The sequence below is a fragment of the Pagrus major genome, chromosome 1 (assembly GCF_040436345.1).
Source record: "Pagrus major chromosome 1, Pma_NU_1.0".
Taxonomy (NCBI): Eukaryota; Metazoa; Chordata; class Actinopteri; order Spariformes; family Sparidae; genus Pagrus; species Pagrus major.
In genome coordinates, this window is record NC_133215.1 from 4,708,499 (window position 1) to 4,730,848 (window position 22,350).

A 22,350-nucleotide genomic window follows, 5' to 3' on the forward strand; every position below is an offset into this window, starting at 1 on the left:
CATTCATACAGACTATCTTCAGCAATACATAGATGCTCTCACCAAAACCCGCTCCACCTACTACTCCCACCTCATTCACTCTGGCTCCACCAACCCCAAAGCTCTCTTCTCCCATTGACAACACCTCCAACTCCTTCACAACCGATAAATGCAACTGCTTCCTTTCATTCTTCCAAACAAAAATTGACAACATCTACAGCAACCTGTCCACCTCCCCTACCCCTACCCCCTCCACTCCTTCACTCACCCCTCCCCCCCTCACCTCTCAACCCCTGTCTCAGTTCTCCACTGTGTCTCCAAGGGACCTGTCCACCATCATGGCAGAAATGAAAAGCCCCACCTGTGCCCTGGACCCCATCCCATCCCACCTGGTCAAGAACTGTCTTCCAGCCATCTCCTCCCTCATCACAAAAATAATCAACTCCTCCCTCAGCTCTGGTTCAGTCCCTCAGTCACTTAAACTGGCAGCTGTCACCCCCATTCTCAAAAAACCTGGACTCAACCCTGACATTATGACAAATTTCCGTCCCATCTCCAACCTCCCTTTTTTATCAAAAACACTGGGACGCACCGTTGCCGCTCAACTCAAAACCCACCTCATCTCCACCGACCTCTTTGAACCTTTTCAATCCGGCTTCTGTTCTCAACACAGCACAGAGACAGCCCTCCTTAAAGTCACTGATGACCTCCTCCTCTCTGCAGACTCCGGCCACCTCAGCATCCTCATCCTCCTGGACCTCACTGCAGCTTTCGACACCATCAACCACTCCATTCTTCTCTCCCTCCTTCAATCCTCCCTCAACATCACCGGCACTGCCCTCTCCTGGTTAAAATCATATCTCACAAACAGACAACAGTTCGTCCACATCAACAACTGCACCTCCTCCACTGCTCCTCTGTCCCAAGGCGTCCCACAGGGTTCAGTGCTTGGTCCACTCCTCTTCATCCTATACATGCTTCCCCTTGGCAACATCATACGCCGTCATGGTCTCCATTTCCACTGCTACGCTGACGACATCCAAATCTACATCTCCACAAAATCCATCACCACTGCCACCCACTCCACACTCACCAACTGCCTCACTGAAATCAAATCCTGGATGCAAACAAACTTCCTCCAACTAAATTGCGAAAAATTGGACATGGTCATCATCGGCCGGAAATCCCTCATCAAAACCACTCACAACTTCTGCCTCACCCTAGACAACTCCACCCTCTCTCCCTCCCCACACAGTCACAACCTCGGAGTCATCTTTGACAACAACCTCTCCTTCCAAAATCACATAAATCAAATCACCAGAACTGCCTTCTTCCACCTCAAGAATATAGCCCATCTCCGCCCATCACTCTCCTTCTCTGCTGCAGAAACCCTGATCCATGCCTTCATCACCTCCAGAATTGACTACTGCAACAGCATCCTCTATGGCACACCATCCAAATTCCTAAATAAACTCCAATACGTCCAGAACTCTGCTGCTCGCCTTCTCACCCACACCCGCACCCGTGACCACATCACCCCCGTCCTCCAGAAACTCCACTGGCTCCCTGTCTCACAACGGATTCAATTAAAAATACACCTCCTCACTCACAAAGCCCGCCACAACCCGTCCCGCACCATCAGCTCCTCCGACGCAAACTTCCTCACTCCACCACACAGGACCAAGCACCGGACCTGGGGCGACACAGCCTTCTCAGTTGCTGCCCCCTCCCTCTGGAACTCCCTCCCCACACACATCAGAGACTGTAATATCAAACCATGACGGGCAGAGTCCTGGTACTGTTGGAGGCCCTTGGAAGCCAGAGCCTAGCAGCTGGACACCAGAGCAGGAGGCAGGCAACATGGCAGCAGGGCTGGAGGCTGGAAACTGGGCACCAGGACTATGGCATGAGGCAGGTCTGCCTGGGTGTCAGAGAAGGCTGCAGAATGACGGTCAGAGGGGTCTGTTGGTGAGTCAGCAGGGATTGGAAACTCAGGGGCTGGAGAGGCGTCGATTGAACCGGGGACAAGACCTGCGTCAACAGGGGAGACTCGCAACCACAGGGCAGCAGACCCTCCATGGTACTGGACAGTGGGACCGCTAGGTCCATTGTTGGTCAGTTGGTATCGTTACACGTTGCAAAAATGGTGAGATCCAAAACTTTCTGCACACTGTCGCCCTCTGCAGCACAGAGAGGGAACTGAAACAATGTTCAAACTACAGAGTTGTTGTTGGAAGCTGGATGTTTATTTCAATCAGCCACTGCAATACTTTGAAAATGTTACAGCTACAGAGTGTGATAGAGCTGGGCTCATGTTACATTTCAATGTGTTTTCATATATAATGTACAGGCTGTGAGATACTGTGCTTCCTGTTCCACATGTCTTTCTCTGCCAGGACAGGTGTGATGTGATAGGCCAATCAGTATTTCTTCAAAGCAATTTACTGCATTAGAATAAAATGTTATATTATAAGCATTAAAAGATAAAATAGCTTGTTGCATACCAAGTATAATCCTTAACATGTGTAATGTACCTGCACAGGTAAACATAAAGCTGCATGCTACTCAAAACTTCTGCCACATGCTGCAGTTTCTCTGTTCAAAGGTGAGATGTTGGTGTAATCAGGATCAGACTCCAACTGATGGGGAGAGACAACAAGATGAGAGTCAAAGGCCTCATAAATGTAACGTGGATACAATTAGATTTTAAATGACAACAAACTCAGACATGTTTAAAGCAGAACTGTTTCCTGAAATTGATCTTTGTTATAAAAACATCTACAGTAAATGTGCTAATTTCTCGTCACTGTTGCCCAATACCTCTCTCATCTCCATAGTCTCTTTGGGTTCATTTGGTTCAGTAATGGAGCTCAGAGTTTTCTTCTTCCTGAATCAAATTGACAAACAAACAAAAATGTTCACTTAAAATTCAAAAAACATGAAAGTAAATATTCAGAGTAACAGATCAGTGATGGAACTGATTAATGTTTGTAGTTTCACCTCATCCACAGACAAAACAGAAGCAGCAGAACCGACATCACAACCACCAGAGTCAACCTGATGATGTTTATCATCGTTGTTGTCGTTGAGCTCCCTGGAAATGGAAATAGACAGTTATTAGATGGACTGTAGTGGACCTCACTAGTAGGGTTTGATTCATTGATCAGTTTCCCAGGTGTTACTGTCTGTTAATCAACCAGTTAGTGTCTCACCTGCCACAACAATCAGCTGTAAGGTGGAGTTATGACGTCCTCTTCTGTTCTGGGCTTCACAGGAATAATTCCCACTGTGTTCAGCTCTGAAGTCAGTGATGGTGAAGATCTGTCCTGATGCTTTTGGTGAGTCTTCATTCTCCTTGTACCAGGTGTAGTTAGCTGCTGGGTTAGCATCACTGCTACAGGTCAGAGTCACTGAACTGCCCTCCACTATCTCAGCAGAGGGACTCACTGACACAGAGGGAAGCTTTGGAGCATCTGGAGATGTATTAAGAGAATAGGTTAAGTGTGTTACAACAATAGATTGTGTAGTATTTAAACCATGAAGTGTGAACAGCTGTGTGTAGCACTGTTTGAATCTGGGTCCCAAAACAGCATAAAACTCCTCAAGTCTCCTGGAGCTGCTCAGTGAATTACGGCAGACTGAGAATGTGGAGCACAAGAACGTAGACATGACAGTAAAATCTTCTCCTGCAAAGACTGGACACATTTAATCTGTTATTTTTAAATGAACTGTTTCACTCACATGTCACATTAATAGAGATGTATTCAGACGTCCTCCTCCCCAGCTCCTTCTCAGCTGTACAGTAATACTCTCCAGAGTCAGAGGACTGGATGGAGCTGAAGACAAGCTGTGGTTCTTTACTGAGAGGTTGAAGGTCTGGATCTCCATTCTTCTTGTACCAGGTGTATTTAGCTGCTGGGTTAGCATCACTGCTACAGGTCAGAGTCACTGAACTGCCCTCCACTATCTCAGCAGAGGGACTCACTGACACAGAGGGAAGTCTTGGAGCATCTGGAGGAGATATGAACATGTAATAATGAAACATTAGAATATGTTTTCACAGACAATTGACTGTTGTGATTGAAATGTATCTTTCTCTGTTTCTATTGTAATTGTCTCTATTTGTCACAGTGGCTGTGTAGAGAGCTGATCGTGGAGCTGTCCCTGGTCCGACTCCTCCTGGTGGAAACTGACAGCCAATAAATATGATTTGTACTTTTACTACTTTACACATGTGTCTGTCTGCAATTTGTAGCCAGTGTGTATATGTGATTTTTCCTGATACAGTGGATCAAACTCACAGACTGAAGGAGAGCCGTAGTTCTCATGTCCTTTCAAAGCACAAGAGATGATGTCTCCAGGATAAACCCGGCCTTTAAAAGAAGATGTCTCCACCCCTGTGACTTTCTGTCCGTTCTTGAACCAGACGTAGGAAGGACGACCAGCTGGACTGCAGCTGCTGTGACACTTCAGCTCTGCCTCAGTATCAGACTGGTGGACTGTTGTTCTGGTCACCTGCACCTGCAGAGCTGGATATGAGAACAAGAAACAATATTATTATCACTGGTTCTGACAGAAATCAGTGATAGATGTACACACACGGCAACACAACAGTTACTATTCCTAGAACTAGCAGTGAACATTAGTGCCAACACAACAGTCATTATTACACAAACTCATGATGATCCATCATTTTCAACATGTTCACTGTTTCTAAATGTACTATGTTGATGTTTTACATCAGTGTGTGTTCATCAGTACCTGTGACAGTCAGAGTTGTACCAGGTAAACTACTCCTCCATTCAGAGTTTGTTGTTTTGAATTTAAAGTGATACTGAGCTGAATCACTCTCTGTCAGGTCAGTGATTCTCAGAGTGGAGCGTCCTCTCTCTGTTTCAAGGACCTGAACACGACCTGCAAACTGGGAATCTTCACTAAGGTCCTCAGGCTGTGAAGGACTCTGCCACTGATGAGAACGTTCAGGACTGAACCAGAATTTAGATTTGATAATGTAATAACTGCTGTAAGTGCAAGAAATGTCCACTGATGAGCCTTTGGAGGCACAGATGCTTCTGTCAGTGTAAATCACTCTGTTGCAGGTTTGACCTTTGACACCTGAAAGATAAAACAAAGTTTTGATCATTTTTAAACCAGAGTTGATGAAGAGTCACAATGAGTTCTCCATATTAAAATACATGTAGTTATAAGACTCCATCAGATGGTGTTATGTTAGTGTAGTAAACTCACACACTGGAGGAGAGGGGAAATCCTCATGTCCTTCAACAGCACAGGAAAAACTGTCTGCAGAATAATAGTAGACTGAATAAGTAGAAGATGTTTGTGACTGAACTTTCTGTCCACGTTTGTACCAGATGTAGGAAGAAAGATCAGGTAGACGACAACTGCTGTGACACTTCACGTATCTCCGGCTAGGATCTGAGGATCCGTTCACCTTCACCTGGAGATCTGGATGTGAAGAAGGAACAAGGATGTTATTTTAGACAAACTGTCAACATACACACACAACACATTTATATTATTGTTGTCTAGATGTTGAACATTTGGAAACAATTAAAACATGAATGAAAATGTTACCTGTGACCCTCAAAGTGACTCCAGGTGAACCAGTATATCTCCCACCTGGTTGGTTTGTTATGAACCTGAACTTGTACTCAGCTGAGTCGCTCTCTCTCAGGTCTGTGATTCTCAGAGTGCAGCTCTTCTCATAACAACTGTACTCAACACGACCTTGATAATCTGAGTCTGTACTCAGATCCACAGGTTGATTTCCACTCAGTTTAGTAAACCAGAATGTTTCCTTAACTTCATATCGTACTTCGTATCACGGTTATTTTTTCTGGATGGGTATGTGTATGTGCATCTTATTTCCACTGTTGATCCTTTTAAGGCACAGATCTCAGTAGAGCTGTAAGTCACTCCCCAGTCATCCTGACCCTGTATCACTGTAACACAGAGCACATCAGAAACTACAATCAGACTCAAAACATCATCAGGAGACAGATTTTCACTGTAGTGGAGGAGCTTCAGTCTGTGAAGCTACACTTCCCAAAATACTGTGGCTCTCTTCATACAAACCTGTGTTTTGGGTGGGCAAGCAAAGGCAGCCTTCAGACGGTTTTGTTAAGGAATTTTCACATGTTCAGACTCATAGGTTCATAGTAGTACATTTGTCTATATACATCTCCCACTCTGCTTACAGAGGAGGTAGAGTTACCCTGAGGTCATGCTCGGGGTCACAGGCTTCTGTGTGTGCAGAGGTTCCTGTGCCTTCACTAACCTTCACTATATCTCATACGAGAAACACACCAGCTTCATGATCGACCAAAATCCATCTTCTTCCATTGATTACAACGTGACTTAAACAAGCAGTATTCAATAGCAGGTTAAATAGTCAGAGACCAGGAAGTGTCCTTCAGCACTGGTGAAGCAATACACTGTCTCACTACATGTACTGTTGAGCTATGTTCTCCCAGATGGAGCTTTATTAAATACTTCAACGTAAGGCATCACGTCTCCTGAATCTCCTTTCTCACCTGTGTTAATCAGATGAATGAAAATTCATCAACAGGTTTTTGGGCAGTCTCTGTTATCTTAACTAGAACGGTACGTAAGACTTATTCTGTATCACACGTTTCTCTTAAGGTCTGTTTTAAAAATGGGTTGATACTGTAAATCAAGTTTCAGTGGTATTTGTGGTTCATGAAAGTCAACAGAGGTTTGGAGAAATGTACAAATCATTAAGGTTTACATGAGAATATTTAAAGCAAAGGAACAGTGAAAGATGTGCACATGATCTCTGAGAGCACTGAGGACGGACATCACACAGAGGCTGCAGTGAAGGAGCAACAATGTATTGACACTGTGTACTTTAACACAGTACTTAGAGAGAAGTACTTATAAGAAGTGTGTGACGCATGAAAAAAGTGTCTGCGGGCTGCTCATCTTCCTGTGGTCAGGCTGCTGCAGAGTGTGAATGAGAGCTGTAGAGAAATGCAAGCAACACCTCCATTTTACACACTCATTGTAATCACATTCTTTATACAAAAATGTGCACTTTGTTACTCTAATGATATTTAATTTCTTGTGACATGAAAGACATGATACCGACTGGTGTTATTTCTGAACTCTGGTTCCTGTGTTAATTATGCTATCGCAGCACATCGACCAGCCTCTAACACGTACGAACGCAGGCTCAAGTTGAGTTTGGAGGAAGTTTGAACGATGGAGGAAGTTCCTCAGAGTGATTCATTTTATTTAACAGATTTTCTCTTCAGATTTCTCCTTTGTTAAAGTACAGTATGTACAGTCACTGTACATCCACACAAACACAGCTTTACTATCTCTACCTGTGCACTGTTGCACATCAAATCTTTACTATAAAACCACCATGCTAACAGTCTTACAGTATAAATGTAGACGTACAGTACCTTGAACAGAGAGAAGGACGACAACAAATCCACTCGCTGCTGCTGTTAAACTCATAGCTTCTCCTCACGTCTGTTAAATCAGCAGGTCGATCACATACATGAGAAGTACTGAATGTCACGTCATCTCACCAAACACTTCTAAATAAAGAGGGTGGACGTGGTCATGAGACAGTTTGTCTCTCTCTGGTTGGTTCACTTGTTTTAAACATACATTGAGGTGTTAACTGGCTGCTTCCTTCCTCTTTATCTTATTAATATGTATGAAGAGACAAACGCCTGTGAACCCTCAAGATGAAATGAAGAAATGATTCTTACTGTTGCTTTACAAACAATGCAGGTAAAACATGGACGTATCAGCAAACTGAACACTAAATGTGATATTGTTCCAAAGGCGAGGCAGCAGAACAGCACAGGTTCAGTCAGTCATGATTTTAATCTGAGCTTTGATTAAATTAAAAAGCCTGAACCAGACATTCATACAGACTATCTTCAGCAATACAAGGATGCTCTCACCAAAACCCGCTCCACCTATTACTCCCACCTCTTTCAATCTGGCTCCACCAACCCCAAAGCTCTCTTCTCCCATTGACAACACCTCCAACTCCTTCTCAACCGATAAATGCAACTCCTTCCTTTCATTTTTCCAAACAAAAATTGACAACATCTACAGCAACCTGTCCACCTCCCCTACCCCTACCCCCTCCACTCCTTCACTCACCCCTCCCCCCCTCACCTCTCAACCCCTGTCTCAGTTCTCCCCTGTGTCTCCAAGGGACCTGTCCACCATCATGGCAGAAATGAAAAGCCCCACCTGTGCCCTGGACCCCATCCCATCCCACCTGGTCAAGAACTGTCTTCCAGCCATCTCCTCCCTCATCACAAACATAATCAACTCCTCCCTCAGCTCTGGTTCAGTCCCTCAGTCACTCAAACTGGCAGCTGTCACCCCCATTCTCAAAAAACCTGGACTCAACCCTGACATTATGACAAATTTCTGGCCCATCTCCAACCTCCATTTTTTTATCAAAAACACTGGGACTCACCGTTGCCACTCAACTCAAAACCCACCTCATCTCCACCGACCTCTTTGAACCTTTTCAATCCAGCTTCTGTTCTCAACACAGCACAGAGACAGCCCTCCTTAAAGTCACTGATGACCTCCTCCTCTCTGCAGACTCCGGCCACCTCAGCATCCTCATCCTCCTGGACCTCACTGCAGCTTTCGACACCATCAAGCTCTCATGGTTCCAGTCCTACTTATCTAGTAGAACCCAATGTGTTAGTTTCAATAACTCTTTGTCAGAATGTTCTACAGTTACCGCTGGTGTGCCCCAGGGGTCTGTCCTGGGGCCTCTGCTGTTTTGCATTTACATGCTCCCTCTGGGTAGGATAATTGCCGAATATGGTATACAGTTCCATTCCTATGCTGATGACACACAGCTATACATCCCACTACAGCCTAATGACCCCTCTCAAATACAAAATCTGGAAACATGTGTAAGCCGAATCAAGATCTGGATGAGTCAAAACTTTCTCATGCTTAATACTGCTAAGACTGATTTGCTGGTGATTAAGCCTAATAACTACAAGTACTTCTCTGACAGTCTTTGTCTTAATATTGATGGTTGTTCAATCTCTGAAAGCACGCACATTAGAAACCTAGGTGTTATTTTTGATCCGACCCTGACTTTCCAGACTCACATCAAGGAAATCACCAGGACGGCTTTCTTTCACCTGCGCAACATTGCCAAAATCCGCCCTGCTCTGTCCCGGCGTAGCGCCGAGGTGGTTCTCCATGCCCTTGTGTCTTCCCGTTTAGATTACTGTAATGTCCTTTTTTCTGGCCTCCCCATCTGTACTACTAGGAGCCTTCAGCTTGTGCAAAATTCAGCCGCCAGACTTTTAACAAAAACAAGTAGGTTCTGTCACATAACTCCTGTCCTGGCATCATTACATTGGCTGCCCATTCAGGCTAGAGCCGATTTTTTTTTTTTAAGTACTTTATTTATTCATTTTCAAAACATCCAGGTACATAACAACCCAAACAATTACCCCTTCTTTCCCACCCCCCTCCCCCAAAGTAGGTTAGGGAGAAAAAGAAAGAAAAAAGACAGATAAAAGGAGAAAAAAAAGAAGAAAGAAAGAAAGAAAAAAAAAAAAAAAAAAAAAAAAGGGGTGAAAGTTGTACTATACTGTATTACAGTTTCTATGGCCATCCATGACTGTATACAATTATATACATTTGTGTAAATTATGGACAAATAAATACTCAAACATAATCAAGAAATCAAGGTGTCATGAGGGTCCTCTCAGCTGTGTGATGTGATCAAGAAATGGTTGCCATATTTGATGGAATCTGTCTGATTTTCCTAATAACTCAAATCGAATTTTTTCCATATATAAAATATTTGAGAACTCAGTGAGCCAGGCTTCAAAACATGGGGATGTTTCTTTGTTCCAGACTTTAAGAATAATTTTCTTTGCAACAACCATTCCATACTGTATTGATAAGGCTTTCCAGCGACTAAGAGTATCAAGCTGGTGAGACCAGCCAAAGATACCTGTCTCTGGGTCTGGCGTGAGATCATATCCGTAAACCTCAGAGTAGAAATGGAAAACATCATGCCAAAATCTACCAAGTTTGTTACAAAACCAGAACATGTGTGCCAGTGTACCATCAGTCTGTTTACATTTTACACATAATGGTGAAGTGGATGCATAGAATGAATGCAGTTTAACACGTGAATAATGGAGTCTATGTATAACCTTATACTGTATTAGCTGATGTCTTGAATTAACTGAACATGTATGTATGCTATGAAGACATTTACGCCATGCATCTTCTGAAATGGTGGTACCTATATCCTTCTCCCAGGACTCTCTCAGATATTGCGTACTTGGAGCAGTTTGAACTGCAAACACATTTACAAACATGGACACCAGCTTTTTGGTCTCAGGTTTCTTTGTTATAAGAGAGTAGATTTCATCTGGCGAGTTATAGGTTTCAAAGTTTGAGATGTTTGCTCTAGTATAGTTCCTGATTTGCAAGTATCTGAAAAAGTGAGATGCTTGTAAATCAAATTTTCTTTTAAGTTGGTCAAATGAGGCAAAAACATTGTCAATATACAAATCTTTCAGAGTAACCAGACCTTTCCCTCTCCAGGAAGAGAAAACAGAATCTGACTGAGAGGGGCGAAATGCATGATTGTGACAAATGGGGGCAAAAATAGAAGTGTTAGTTAAATTAAATGTTTTTTTAATCTGGTACCACACCTTTAATGAATGTTCTACTATAACCCCAATCCCTTTAAATGGTCCAGGCCTTCTCTTTGCTGTATTGAGTAGTGCTGGGAGGGAGGTACCAGTGACGTCCTGTTCTATGGCAAGCCATGATGGTGTAGTAGCATTAAGTTCTGTCGGATAAGCTTGCTGCCAATACACAAGTGCTCGTGCATTAGCTGCCCAATAATAATGTTGAAATAAAGGGAGCGTCAGTCCACCCAGTTCCTTTGGCTTACAGAGGTGCTTCTTACTTATTCGATGTGGTTTGTATCCCCAAACGAAAGGCATAGTGATTGAGTCCAATGTTTTAAAAAATTTTTTAGACAGAAAGATGGGTACATTCTGAAATATGTATAGGAATCTAGGTAAGGTCACCATTTTTATAGCATTAATTCTGCCGATCATTGACATGGGCAGTGTTCGCCAAAGTTCAATATCAGTTTTAAGTTTATCAATCAGAGCCTTGTAGTTCAGTGTATAGAGCTGATCAAATTGTTTGGGGATTGTAGTGCCAAGATATTTAACATGGGTGATCTCCTTTACGGGTAGATTTCTGAGAAAGTTGGGATTTAAGTCCTCACTCAGAGGCATAAATTCACATTTCTGCCAGTTTACAGTATATCCTGATAGCTTACCAAAGGTTTTAATTTGATCCAATAAAGCTGGAAAAGATTTTTCAGGCTGCGACAAGAACAGGATCACGTCATCAGCGTACAACGCTATATAATGATCTAATTTACCCAGATGTATAGGGATAATTTTTGGATTACATCTAATACTTATTGCAAGGGGCTCAATACACAAAGCAAACAACAGAGGGCTTAGGGGGCAACCCTGTCTAACACCACGGTGCAGGTTGAAAGGGTGAGATCTGTCTGAGTTGGTAAGGATTGATGCAGTTGGATACGCATAAAGCATCTCTACCCATGAGCTAAAACTTTCACCCAGGCCAAATTCTCTGATTGTTAAAAGCATATATTTCCAATCTACCTGATCAAATGCCTTGTGCGCGTCAAGTGTAAGTATTGCAGATTTTGACTTGTTTTGTTTGCTATATACAATATTCAGTAATCTACGGACATTAAAAAAAGAAAATCTCCTGGGAATAAACCCCACCTGGTCTGGGTGTATAATAGTTGCAACATGTTTATTCAATCTATTAGCTAGGATTTTGGAAAAGACTTTGAGGTCACTCCCGAGAAGAGCAATAGGCCGATAAGACGATGGATCAGTCTGATCTTTATCTTTTTTCAATATTAAAGAGATGTTTGACGTATATAATGAGTCTGGTAGTTTTTTATTCCTTATCGATTCTTTAAACATTCTCAATAATAGAGGGGCCACATCATCAATAAATGCTTTATAAAAGTCAATGCCCAGGCCATCAGGACCAGGTGACTTTCCACTCGGAAAATCCTTTATAGCCGTCATAACCTCCTGTAAAGTAATTTCCGCATTGAGTTCATTTTGTGTATCACAGTCTATTTTAGGAAGCGAAAGGGAGCGCAAGAATTGAAGAGTATCCCCTTCTGTTGCGGAGGTTTGGGATTTATATAAATTTTCATAAAAGTCCCTGAAGCACTTATTAATTTCAACAGGGTCTGTAACAATAGAGCTTGTCTGACTTTTAATTTCGTGAATAGCCCTGCTAGCTTGTGCTCCTCGTAGCTGGCGTGAAAGAAGAGGGCCAGGTTTATCTCCCAATTCAAAATGTTTGTGCCTCACTTTCAACAACAAAGTATTAATTTGTTGAGAGAGAATACAGTTATATTCATGCTTTAACTTAACGATTTCCTTCAATAAAGGTGAGGATGGAGCCTCTCTATACTGTTTTTCAAGGAGGGTAAGCTGTGGATCTATAACTGATAATCTCTGTCTCCTCTGTTTTTTTTGTGCAGTTTCATAGGATATGACAAAACCTCTTATCACAACCTTAAAGGCCTCCCACAGTGTTGAATCTGAAACATCGCCTGTATCATTAAAAGCTAAATAGTCCTTTATCGAAAGCGAGCATTTTTCCAAAAATATTTTGTCATTAAGAAGACTTGGATTGAATCGCCAATTATAGTGTGGTTTTTTCCATCCGAAGTCCATGCCTACAGAAACTGGGCTGTGGTCTGAAATTAAGATATTGTGATATTTAGATGACTTAATAAATGCTGTCAACTTAGAATCAATTAAGAAGTAATCAATCCTTGTGTATGTATTGTGAACTTGTGAGAAAAAGGAATATTCTTTCCCTGTGGGATTGTGAATCCTCCAGATATCAAGCAGATTAAGCGACTTCATTAGATTATTCAGCATATTTGTGGAGTCCGAAGGATTAACTGGGCGAAGTGAGGACCTGTCTAAAATGGTGTCTAAGACGCAGTTGAAATCACCACCTGCAATCAAGTTGGTTGTTGCTAGGTCAGGTATCAGCCGGAAAACACCTCGAAAAAACCCAGGGTTGTCAAAGTTTGGTGCATATAAGTTAAGGAGGGTAACGTGAACAGACAAAATTTTGCCAGTCACAATTATGAAACGACCATTTGGATCTGATTTAGTTGAAATGTGTTGGAAGGGAATATTCTTTTTGATTAAAACTGCCACACCACGTGCCTTGGCTGAAAAGGTTGACTGAAATATTTGTCCTATCCAGCTACACCTAAGTTTTGAGGCCTCTGTGTGTCTAATATGTGTCTCTTGCAGAAATAAGATATCAGCATTCAAGTCACGTAAATGAGAAAATACCTTGGCTCTCTTTGATGGGTTGTTTAAACCTCTGACATTCCAAGAAGTTAGATTAACAATGTTATTCCTATGATCATTCGTTGGGCCACTCATGACACCGCTACCACATAAAAAAGGAAGATGCCATTGTATTCAAACAAAAAAAATGAGTACAACGTGAACCAAACTGATAGAACATACCCTTCGAACTCCCTACTTTGCCCCCCCCTCCCCAAAAAAAAAGGGTAATATAAACCCCACATGGCAGCGGAGCTGCTGAGAAAGGAGCCTGTACATGCGGTAAAGCACCTAACAAAGCAAACTAACATTATCCCCCATATCAACTCCTTGCCACTCTCCTGTAAGTGAATTATAAACCCTCCTTATAAATCAGGTAATATGCATTTTGAAACCTATTTTCAAAAAAAAAAAAATTAAGAACAAGAGACAAGAGTAACAAATGTAAGTAACAAAGCAAATTTTAAAGACTGCCTTTTTCCCCTTTTTTTCTTCTTTTTTTTTTTTCCTCAAAAGCGCATAATGTCTAAGATATGAGCCAATCATAGTAGAACTGACAGCAATAACCAAAAGTGACCTTACACATACGTCATAATGTTAAGGCAAACTATGTGAACGTAAAGTCTGAGTAGTGCAATTATTGCAAAAACACGTTGGCTTTTGCCTCACCGTTCATTTTGTCCATCCATAGTGAGAATATCCACACCTGTGCAGGTAAGCCTGGCTCTTGATCCAGTCGCACTGGCGGCATCCGGTCACTCGGCGTTGCCAGCTGCTGAAGGCTGTATGTGTCTGTCAGCGTAGGTGGCTGCCTCTTTTGCTGATTCAAATATCTTGGTTTGACCAGCATGAGTAAAAATCAGGCGTGCAGGAAACAGGAACCCATGGCGGATACCGGCCTCCTTAAGTTTCAGTCGAACTGCATCAAACTCCTTGCGGTCCTTCATCACTTCTGCTGTGAGGTCTGGAAAGATGCTAATGCGCTGCCCCTCGTAGTTTAGCGGACCATCGTTGCGAGCCACTCGGATTATCTTCTCTTTCACGGTGTCGTGATGTATCCTGGCGATCATAATGCGTGGTCGGTTGCTTGGAGCGCCGATGCGGTGGGCACGGTCCACTTTAATCCCCTGGGGGAAATGCGCGGCTCCGAGGAGTTTAGGCAGCAAGTCAGACACAAACGTAGTTGGGGAGCCTCTCTCAATTTTCTCTGGCAGACCCACAATTTTAATATTTTGTCTCCTCGAGCGGCCCTCTAGATCGTTCACTTTGGCTTTCAGGAGTTTGTTTTGTGCACACAGGTCATCCTGGCTTTTTTCCAGGTCGGCCAGGCGTCCATCAAACTCACCGTGCCAGTCTTCCAGGTTTATAATGCGGGAGGTGTTGGAGGCGACGGCAGTTTTAAGCCCAGCGAGAGTTGTCTCCAAGTTGTCAAACCTCGCGTTCATCGAGTTTTCCATCCGTCTAATGGCCCCCAGGATGGGCGACAGAGAGGGCTCCTCGTCTAGTGCATCTGTTATAGCATGCACAGGGCTGGTGGAGCCAGGTGAGCTAGCGTTAGCATTAGCAGGCTCGATCGACGGATTGTCTTCAGTCTCTGAGAGAGACTCTGGTGTTTTTGGAGTCGGTTTCCTGGTTTTAACCATTCTTCGAGATGTTAGAAACGGATTTCACCGTCAAAAAGTGCAGAAAAGGAGAGTTAAATACTTATATCAAGTTGTAGTGGAGGAGCTGATGGAAAACACAACCTACTACATCGCTGGCTCTCTAGCGCCCCCCCTAGAGCCGATTTTAAAGTTCTTCTCTTAACTTATAAGGCTTTAAATGGACTTGCACCATCTTATTTAACTGAACTACTTTCTCCCTACATTCCGCCACGTCCTCTTCGTTCTCTTAGTTCAAACCTCCTTGTCATCCCACCAATCAATAAAAAGTCAGCTGGTGGCAGGGCCTTCGCCTACCGTGCTCCTTTTCTATGGAATGGCCTCCCACTAGGTATCAAAGAAGCTACATCCACTGCAATTTTTAAGTCCCATCTTAAAACACACCTTTTTACTCAATATTTTGGTTTAAACTAATTTTTAACTGTTTTATCATTTTCCTTTGGTGTTTTAATATTGTTTTATTGTCTGTTATTATTGTACTTGATTTTATTGTAAAGTGTATTGAGACCATGTACCATGGTGATTTTGCACTCTAAATAATAAATTGATTGATTGATTGATTGATCAACCACTCCATTCTTCTCTCCCTCCTTCAATCCTCCCTCAACATCACCGGCACTGCCCTCTCCTGGTTAAAATCATATCTCACAAACAGACAACACTTCGTCCACATCAACAACTGCACCTCCTCCACTGCTCCTCTGTCCCAAGGCGTCCCACAGGGTTCAGTGCTTGGTCCACTCCTCTTCATCCTATACATGCTTCCCCTTGGCAACATCATACGCCGTTATGGTCTCCATTTCCACTGCTACGCTGACGACATCCAAATCTACATCTCCACAATATCCATCACCACTGCCACCCACTCCACACTCACCAACTGCCTCACTGAAATCAAATCCTGGATGCAAACAAACTTCCTCCAACTAAATTGCGAAAAATTGGACATGGTCATCATCGGCCGCAAATCCCTCATCAAAACCACTCACAACTTCTGCCTCACCCTAGACAACGCCACCCTCTCTCCCTCCCCACACAGTCGCAACCTCGGAGTCATCTTTGACAACAACCTCTCCTTTCAAAAACACATAAGTCAAATCACCAGAATTGCCTTCTTCCACCTCAAAAACATAGCCCGTCTCCGCCCATCACTCTCCTTCTCTGCTGCAGAAACCCTGATCCATGCCTTCATCACCTCCTTCAATACGTCCAGAACTCTGCTGCTCGCCTTCTCACCCACACCCGCACCCGTGACCACATCATCCCCGTCCTCCAGAAACTCCACCGGCTCCCTGTCTCACAACGGATTCAATTCAAAATACACCTCCTCACTCACAAAGCCGGCCACAACCCGTCCCGCACCGTCTGCTCCTCCGACGCAAACTTCCTCACTCCACCACACAGGACCAAGCACCGGACCTGGGGCGACACAGCCTTCTCAGTTGCTGCCCCCTCCCTCTGGAACTCCCTCCCCACACACATCAGAGACTGTACAGACCTCACTACCTTCAAAACACTCAACCAAAACTCACCTTTTTAAAACTGTTTTTAATGTATAACTTGTCTCTTTTTGTATTTTTACTGTGTTGTTTTTATCATTCTGCTTTTTAACCTGTAAAGTGTCTTTGTGTATCCTGAAAAGCGCTATATAAAATAAATGTATTATTATTATTATTAGAATGTATGTGAGCTAATGTTTAGACAATAAACTGGATGTTACCTGTAGAAACAAAAGTGAGGACCAAAACATAAGACACTCTGGAGGCAGGCAGGGTAAAGAACAAGAGGCTAGCTTTAATATCAAACCATGACGGGCAGAGTCCTGGTACTGTTGGAGGCCCTTGGAAGCCAGAGCCTAGCAGCTGGACACCAGAGAAGGAGGCAGGCAACATGGCAGCAGGGCTGGAGGCTGGAAACTGGGCACCAGAACTATGGCATGAGGCAGGTCTGCCTGGGTGTCAGAGAAGGCTGCAGAATGATGGTCTGAGGGGTCTGTTGGTGAGTCAGCAGGGATTGGAAACTCAGGGGCCGGAGTGGCCTCGACTGAACCAGGGATAAGACCTGCGTCAACAGGGGAGACTCGCAACCACAGGGCAGCAGACCCTCCATGGTACTGGACAGTGGGACCGCTAGGTCCATTGTTGGTCAGTTGGTATCGTTACACGTTGCAAAAATGGTGAGATCCAAAACTTTCTGCACACTGTCGCCCTCTGCAGCACAGAGAGGGAACTGAAACAATGTTCAAACTACAGAGTTGTTGTTGGAAGCTGGATGTTTATTTCAATCAGCCACTGCAATAGTTTGAAAAGTTACAGCTACAGAGTGTGATAGAGCTGGGCTCATGTTACATTTCAATGTGTTTTAATATATAATGTACATGCTGTGAGATACTGTGCTTCCTGTTCCACGTGTCTTTCTCTGCCAGGACAGGTGTGGTGTGATAGGCCAATCAGTATTTCTTCTAAGCAATTTACTGCATTAGAATAAAATGTTATATTATAAGCATTAAAAGATAAAATAGCTTGTTGCATACCAAGTATAATCCTTAACATATGTAATGTACCTGCACAGGTAAACATAAAGCTGCATGCTACTCAAAACTTCTGCCATATGCTGCAGTTTCTCTGTTCAAAGGTGAGATGTTGGTGTAATCAGGATCAGACTCCAACTGATGGGGAGAGACAACAGGATGAGAGTCAAAGGCCTCATAAATGGAACGTGGATACAATCAGATTTTAAATGACAACAAACTCAGACATGTTTAAAGCAGAACTGTTTCCTGAAATTGATCTTTGTTATAAAAACATCTACAGTAAATACCTCTCTCATCTCCATAGCCTCTATGGGTTCATTTGGTTCAGTGGTGGAGCTCAGAGTTTTCTTCTTCCTGAATCAAATTGACAAACAAACAAAACGTTCACTTAAAATTCAAAAAACATGAAAGTAAATATTCAGAGGAACAGATCAGTGATGGAACTGATTAATGTTTGTAGTTTCACCTCATCCACAGACAAAACAGAAGCAGCAGAACCGACACCACAACCACCAGAGTCAACCTGATGATGTTTATCATCGTTGTTGTTGTTGAGCTCCCTGGAAATGGAGATAGACAGTTATTAGATAGACTGTAGTGGACCTCACTAGTAGGGTTGGATTCATTGATCAGTTTCCCAGGTGTTACTGTCTGTTAATCAGCCACTTAGTGTGATGGAGGAGAGGTGTTGTTCTAGGTTAACTGTTTGTTACTACAGTGACATTTATGGGATTTAAATGTTAAACAGTGAGTAGCTGTGTGTCGCACAGACTGTGAATGTGAAGAAAGCAGAACTACAGAGAGTAGATGTGATCAGAAGAATCTTCTCCTGCAAAAACTGGACACAATTAAGTTGGTTGTCATTTTTAAATGAACTGTTTCACTCACATGTCACATTAATAGAGATGTATTCAGACGTCCTCCTCCCCAGCTCGTTCTCAGCTGTACAGTAATACTCTCCAGAGTCAGAGGACTGGATGGAGCTGAAGACAAGCTGTGGTTCTTTACTGAGCGGTTGAAGGTCTGGATCTCCATTCTTCTTGTACCAGGTGTAATTAGCTGCTGGGTTAGCATCACTGCTACAGGTCAGAGTCACTGAACTGCCCTCCACTATCTCAGCAGAGGGACTCACTGACACAGAGGGAAGCTTTGGAGCATCTGGAGGAGATATGAACATGTAATAATGAAACATTAGAATATGTTTTCACAGACAATTGACTGTTGTGATTGAAATGTATCTTTCTCTGTTTCTATTGTAATTGTCTCTATTTGTCACAGTGGCTGTGTAGAGAGCTGATCGTGGAGCTGTCCCTGGTCAGACTCCTCCTGGTGGAAACTGACAGCCAATAAATATGATTTGTACTTTTACTACTTTACACATGTGGCTGTCTGCAATTTGTAGCCAGTGTGTATATGTGTTTCTTCCTGATACAGTGGATCAAACTCACAGACTGAAGGAGAGCCGTAGTTCTCATGTCCTTTCAAAGCACAAGAGATGATGTCTCCAGGATAAACCCGGCCTTTAAAAGAAGATGTCTCCACCCCTGTGACTTTCTGTCCGTTCTTGAACCAGACGTAGGAAAGACGACCAGCTGGACTGCAGCTGCTGTGACACTTCAGCTCTGCCTCAGTATCAGACTGGTGGACTGTTGTTCTGGTCACCTGCACCTGCAGAGCTGGATATGAGAACAAGAAACAATATTATTATCACTGGTTCTGACAGAAATCAGTGATAGATGTACACACACAACAACACAACAGTTACTATTCCTAGAACTAGCAGTGAACATTAGTGCCAACACAACAGTCATTATTACACAAACTCATGATGATCCATCATTTTCAACATGTTCACTGTTTCTAAATGTACTATGTTGATGTTTTACATCAGTGTGTGTTCATCAGTACCTGTGACAGTCAGAGTTGTACCAGGTAAACTACTGCTCCATTCATACCATGGTGTTGTGAATTTGAAGCGATACTGAGCTGAATCACTCTCTGTCAGGTCAGTGATTCTCAGAGTGGAGCGTCCTGTCTTTGTTTCAAGGACCTGAACACGACCTGCAAACTGGGAGTCTTCACTAAGGTCCTCAGGCTGTGAAGGACTCTGCCACTGATGAGAACGTTCAGGACTGAACCAGAATTTAGATGTGATAGTTTCATCACTGCTGTAAGTGCAAGAAATGTCCACTGATGAGCCTTTGGAGGCACAGATGCTTCTGTCAGTGTAAATCACTCTGTCGCAGGGTCGATCATAGACACCTGAAAGATAAAACAAAGTTTTGATCATTTTTAAACCAGAGTTGATGAAGAGTCACAATGAGGGTCTCCATATTAAAATACATGTAGTTATAAGACTCCATCAGATGGTGTTATGTTAGTGTAGTAAACTCACACACTGGAGGAGAGGGGAAATCCTCGTGTCCTTCAACAGCACAGGAATAACTGTCTCCATTATTAATGTAGACTAAATAAGTAGAAGATGTTTGTGACTGAATTTTATGTCCATTTCTGTACCAGATGTGGGAAGAACGATCAGGTAGACGACAACTGCTGTGACACTTCAGGTATCTCCAGCTAGGATCTGAGGATTTGCTCTCCTTCACCTGGAGATCTGGATGTGAAGAAGGAACAAGAATGTTATTTTAGACAAACTATCAACATACACACACAAGACATTTATATTATTGTTGTCTAGATGTTGAACATTTGGAAATAATTAAAATATGAATGAAAATGTTACCTGTGACCCTCAAAGTGACTCCAGGTGAACCAGTATATCTCCCACCTGGTTGGTTTGTTATGAAGCTGAACTTGTACTCAGCTGAGTCGCTCTCTCTCAGGTCTGTGATTCTCAGAGTGCAGCTCTTCTCATAACAACTGTACTCAACACGACCTTGATAATCTGAGTCTGTACTCAGATCCACAGGTTGATTTCCACTCAGTTTAGTAAACCAGAATGTTTCCTTAACTTCAGTATCACCACCATCTATTCTGGATGGGTATGTGTATGTGCATCTTATTTCCACTGTTGATCCTTTTAAGGCACAGATCTCAGTAGAGCTGTAAGTCACTCCCCAGTCATCCTGACCCTGTATCACTGCAACACAGAGAACATCAGAAACTACAATCAGACTCAAAACATCATCAGGAGACAGATTTTCACTGTAGTGGAGGAGCTTCAGTCTGTGAAGCTACACTTCCCAAAATACTGTGGCTCTCTTCATACAAACCTGTGTTTGGGGTGGGCGAGCAAAGGAGGCCTTCAGACGGTTTTGTAAAGGAATTTTCACATGTTCAGTCTCATAGGTTCATAGTAGTACATTTGTCTATATACATCTCCCACTCTGCTTACAGAGGAGGTAGAGTTACCCTGAGGTCATGCTCGGGGTCACAGGCTTCTGTGTGTGCAGAGGTTCCTGTGTCTTCATTAACCTTCACTACATCTCATACGAGAAACACACCAGCTTCATGATCGACCAAAATCCATCTTCTTCCATTGATTACAACGTGACTTAAACAAGCAGTATTCAGTAGCAGGTTAAATAGTCAGAGACCAGGAAGTGTCCTTCAGCACTGGTGAAGCAATACACTGTCTCACTACATGTACTGTTGAGCTATGTTCTCCCAGATGGAGCTTCATTAAATACTTCAACATAAGGCATCACGTCTCCTGAATCTCCTTTCTCACCTGTGTTAATCAGATGAATGAAAATTCATCAACAGGTTTTTGGGCAGTCTCTGTTATCTTAACTAGAACGGTACGTAAGACTTATTCTGTATCACACGTTTCTCTTAAGGTCTGTTTTAAAAATGGGTTGATGTTGTAAATCAAGTTTCAGTGGTATTTGTGGTTCATGAAAGTCAACAGAGGTTTCGAGAAATGTACAAATCATTAAGGTTTACATGAGAATATTTAAAGCAAAGGAACAGTGAAAGATGTGCACATGATCTCTGAGAGCACTGAGGACGGACATCACACAGAGGCTGCGGTGAAGGAGCAACAATGTATTGACACTGTGTACTTTAACACAGTACTTAGAGAGAAGTACTTATAAGAAGTGTGTGACGCATGAAAAAAGTGTCTGCGGGCTGCTCATCTTCCTGTGGTCAGGCTGCTGCAGAGTGTGAATGAGAGCTGTAGAGAAATGCAAGCAACACCTCCATTTTACACACTCATTGTAATCACATTCTTTATACAAAAATGTGCACTTTGTTACTCTAATGATATTTAATTTCTTGTGACATGAAAGACATGATACCGACTGGTGTTATTTCTGAACTCTGGTTCCTGTGTTAATTATGCTATCGCAGCACATCGACCAGCCTCTAACACGTACGAACGCAGGCTCAAGATGAGTTTGGAGGAAGTTTGAACGATGGAGGAAGTTCTTCAGAGTGATTCATTTTATTTAACAGATTTTCTCTTCAGATTTCTCCATTGTTAATGTACAGTATGTACAGTCACTGTACATCCACACAAACACAGCTTTACTGTCTCTACCTGTGCACTGTTGCACATCAAATCTTTACTATAAAACCCACCATGCTAACAGTCTAACAGTATAAATGTAGACGTACAGTACCTTGAACAGAGAGAAGGACGACAACAAATCCACTCGCTGCTGCTGTTAAACTCATAGCTTCTCCTCACGTCTGTTAAATCAGCAGTCGATCACATACATGAGAAGTACTGAATGTCACGTCATCTCACCAA

The 22,350-nt window shown here is 42.9% G+C and overlaps 1 protein-coding gene across 1 annotated transcript; it reads right to left on the reverse strand.

Moving 5' to 3' along the window:
• Positions 1-1,804: 1,804 nt before the first annotated feature.
• LOC141002754 (uncharacterized) lies at positions 1,805-22,274 on the reverse strand. Its single transcript, XM_073474149.1, has 11 exons — positions 22,215-22,274; positions 20,377-20,725; positions 20,029-20,247; positions 18,522-18,791; positions 16,971-17,161; positions 16,437-16,564; positions 16,222-16,392; positions 14,335-15,083; positions 3,721-3,990; positions 3,192-3,452; positions 1,805-2,010 (listed from the first exon to the last, which is right to left on the reverse strand). The coding sequence occupies exons 1-11, from the start codon at positions 22,272-22,274 to the stop codon at positions 1,805-1,807; spliced, it is 2,874 nt and encodes a 957-aa protein (XP_073330250.1).
• Between the last annotated feature and the right edge of the window lie 76 nt (positions 22,275-22,350).

Coding starts and splice junctions, on each gene's coding strand:
- LOC141002754 (XM_073474149.1), bottom strand. CDS start 22,274: ATGAGTTTAACAGCAGCAGCGAGTGGATTTGTTGTCGTCCTTCTCTCT. Junction 16,565..16,970: donor GTTGCCTGCCTCCTTCTCTG/GTGTCCAGCTGC, acceptor GTGGGGAGGGAG/TTCCAGAGGGAGGGGGCAGC. Junction 15,084..16,221: donor AGACGGGCTATGTTTTTGAG/GTGGAAGAAGGC, acceptor AACATCTCGAAG/AATGGTTAAAACCAGGAAAC.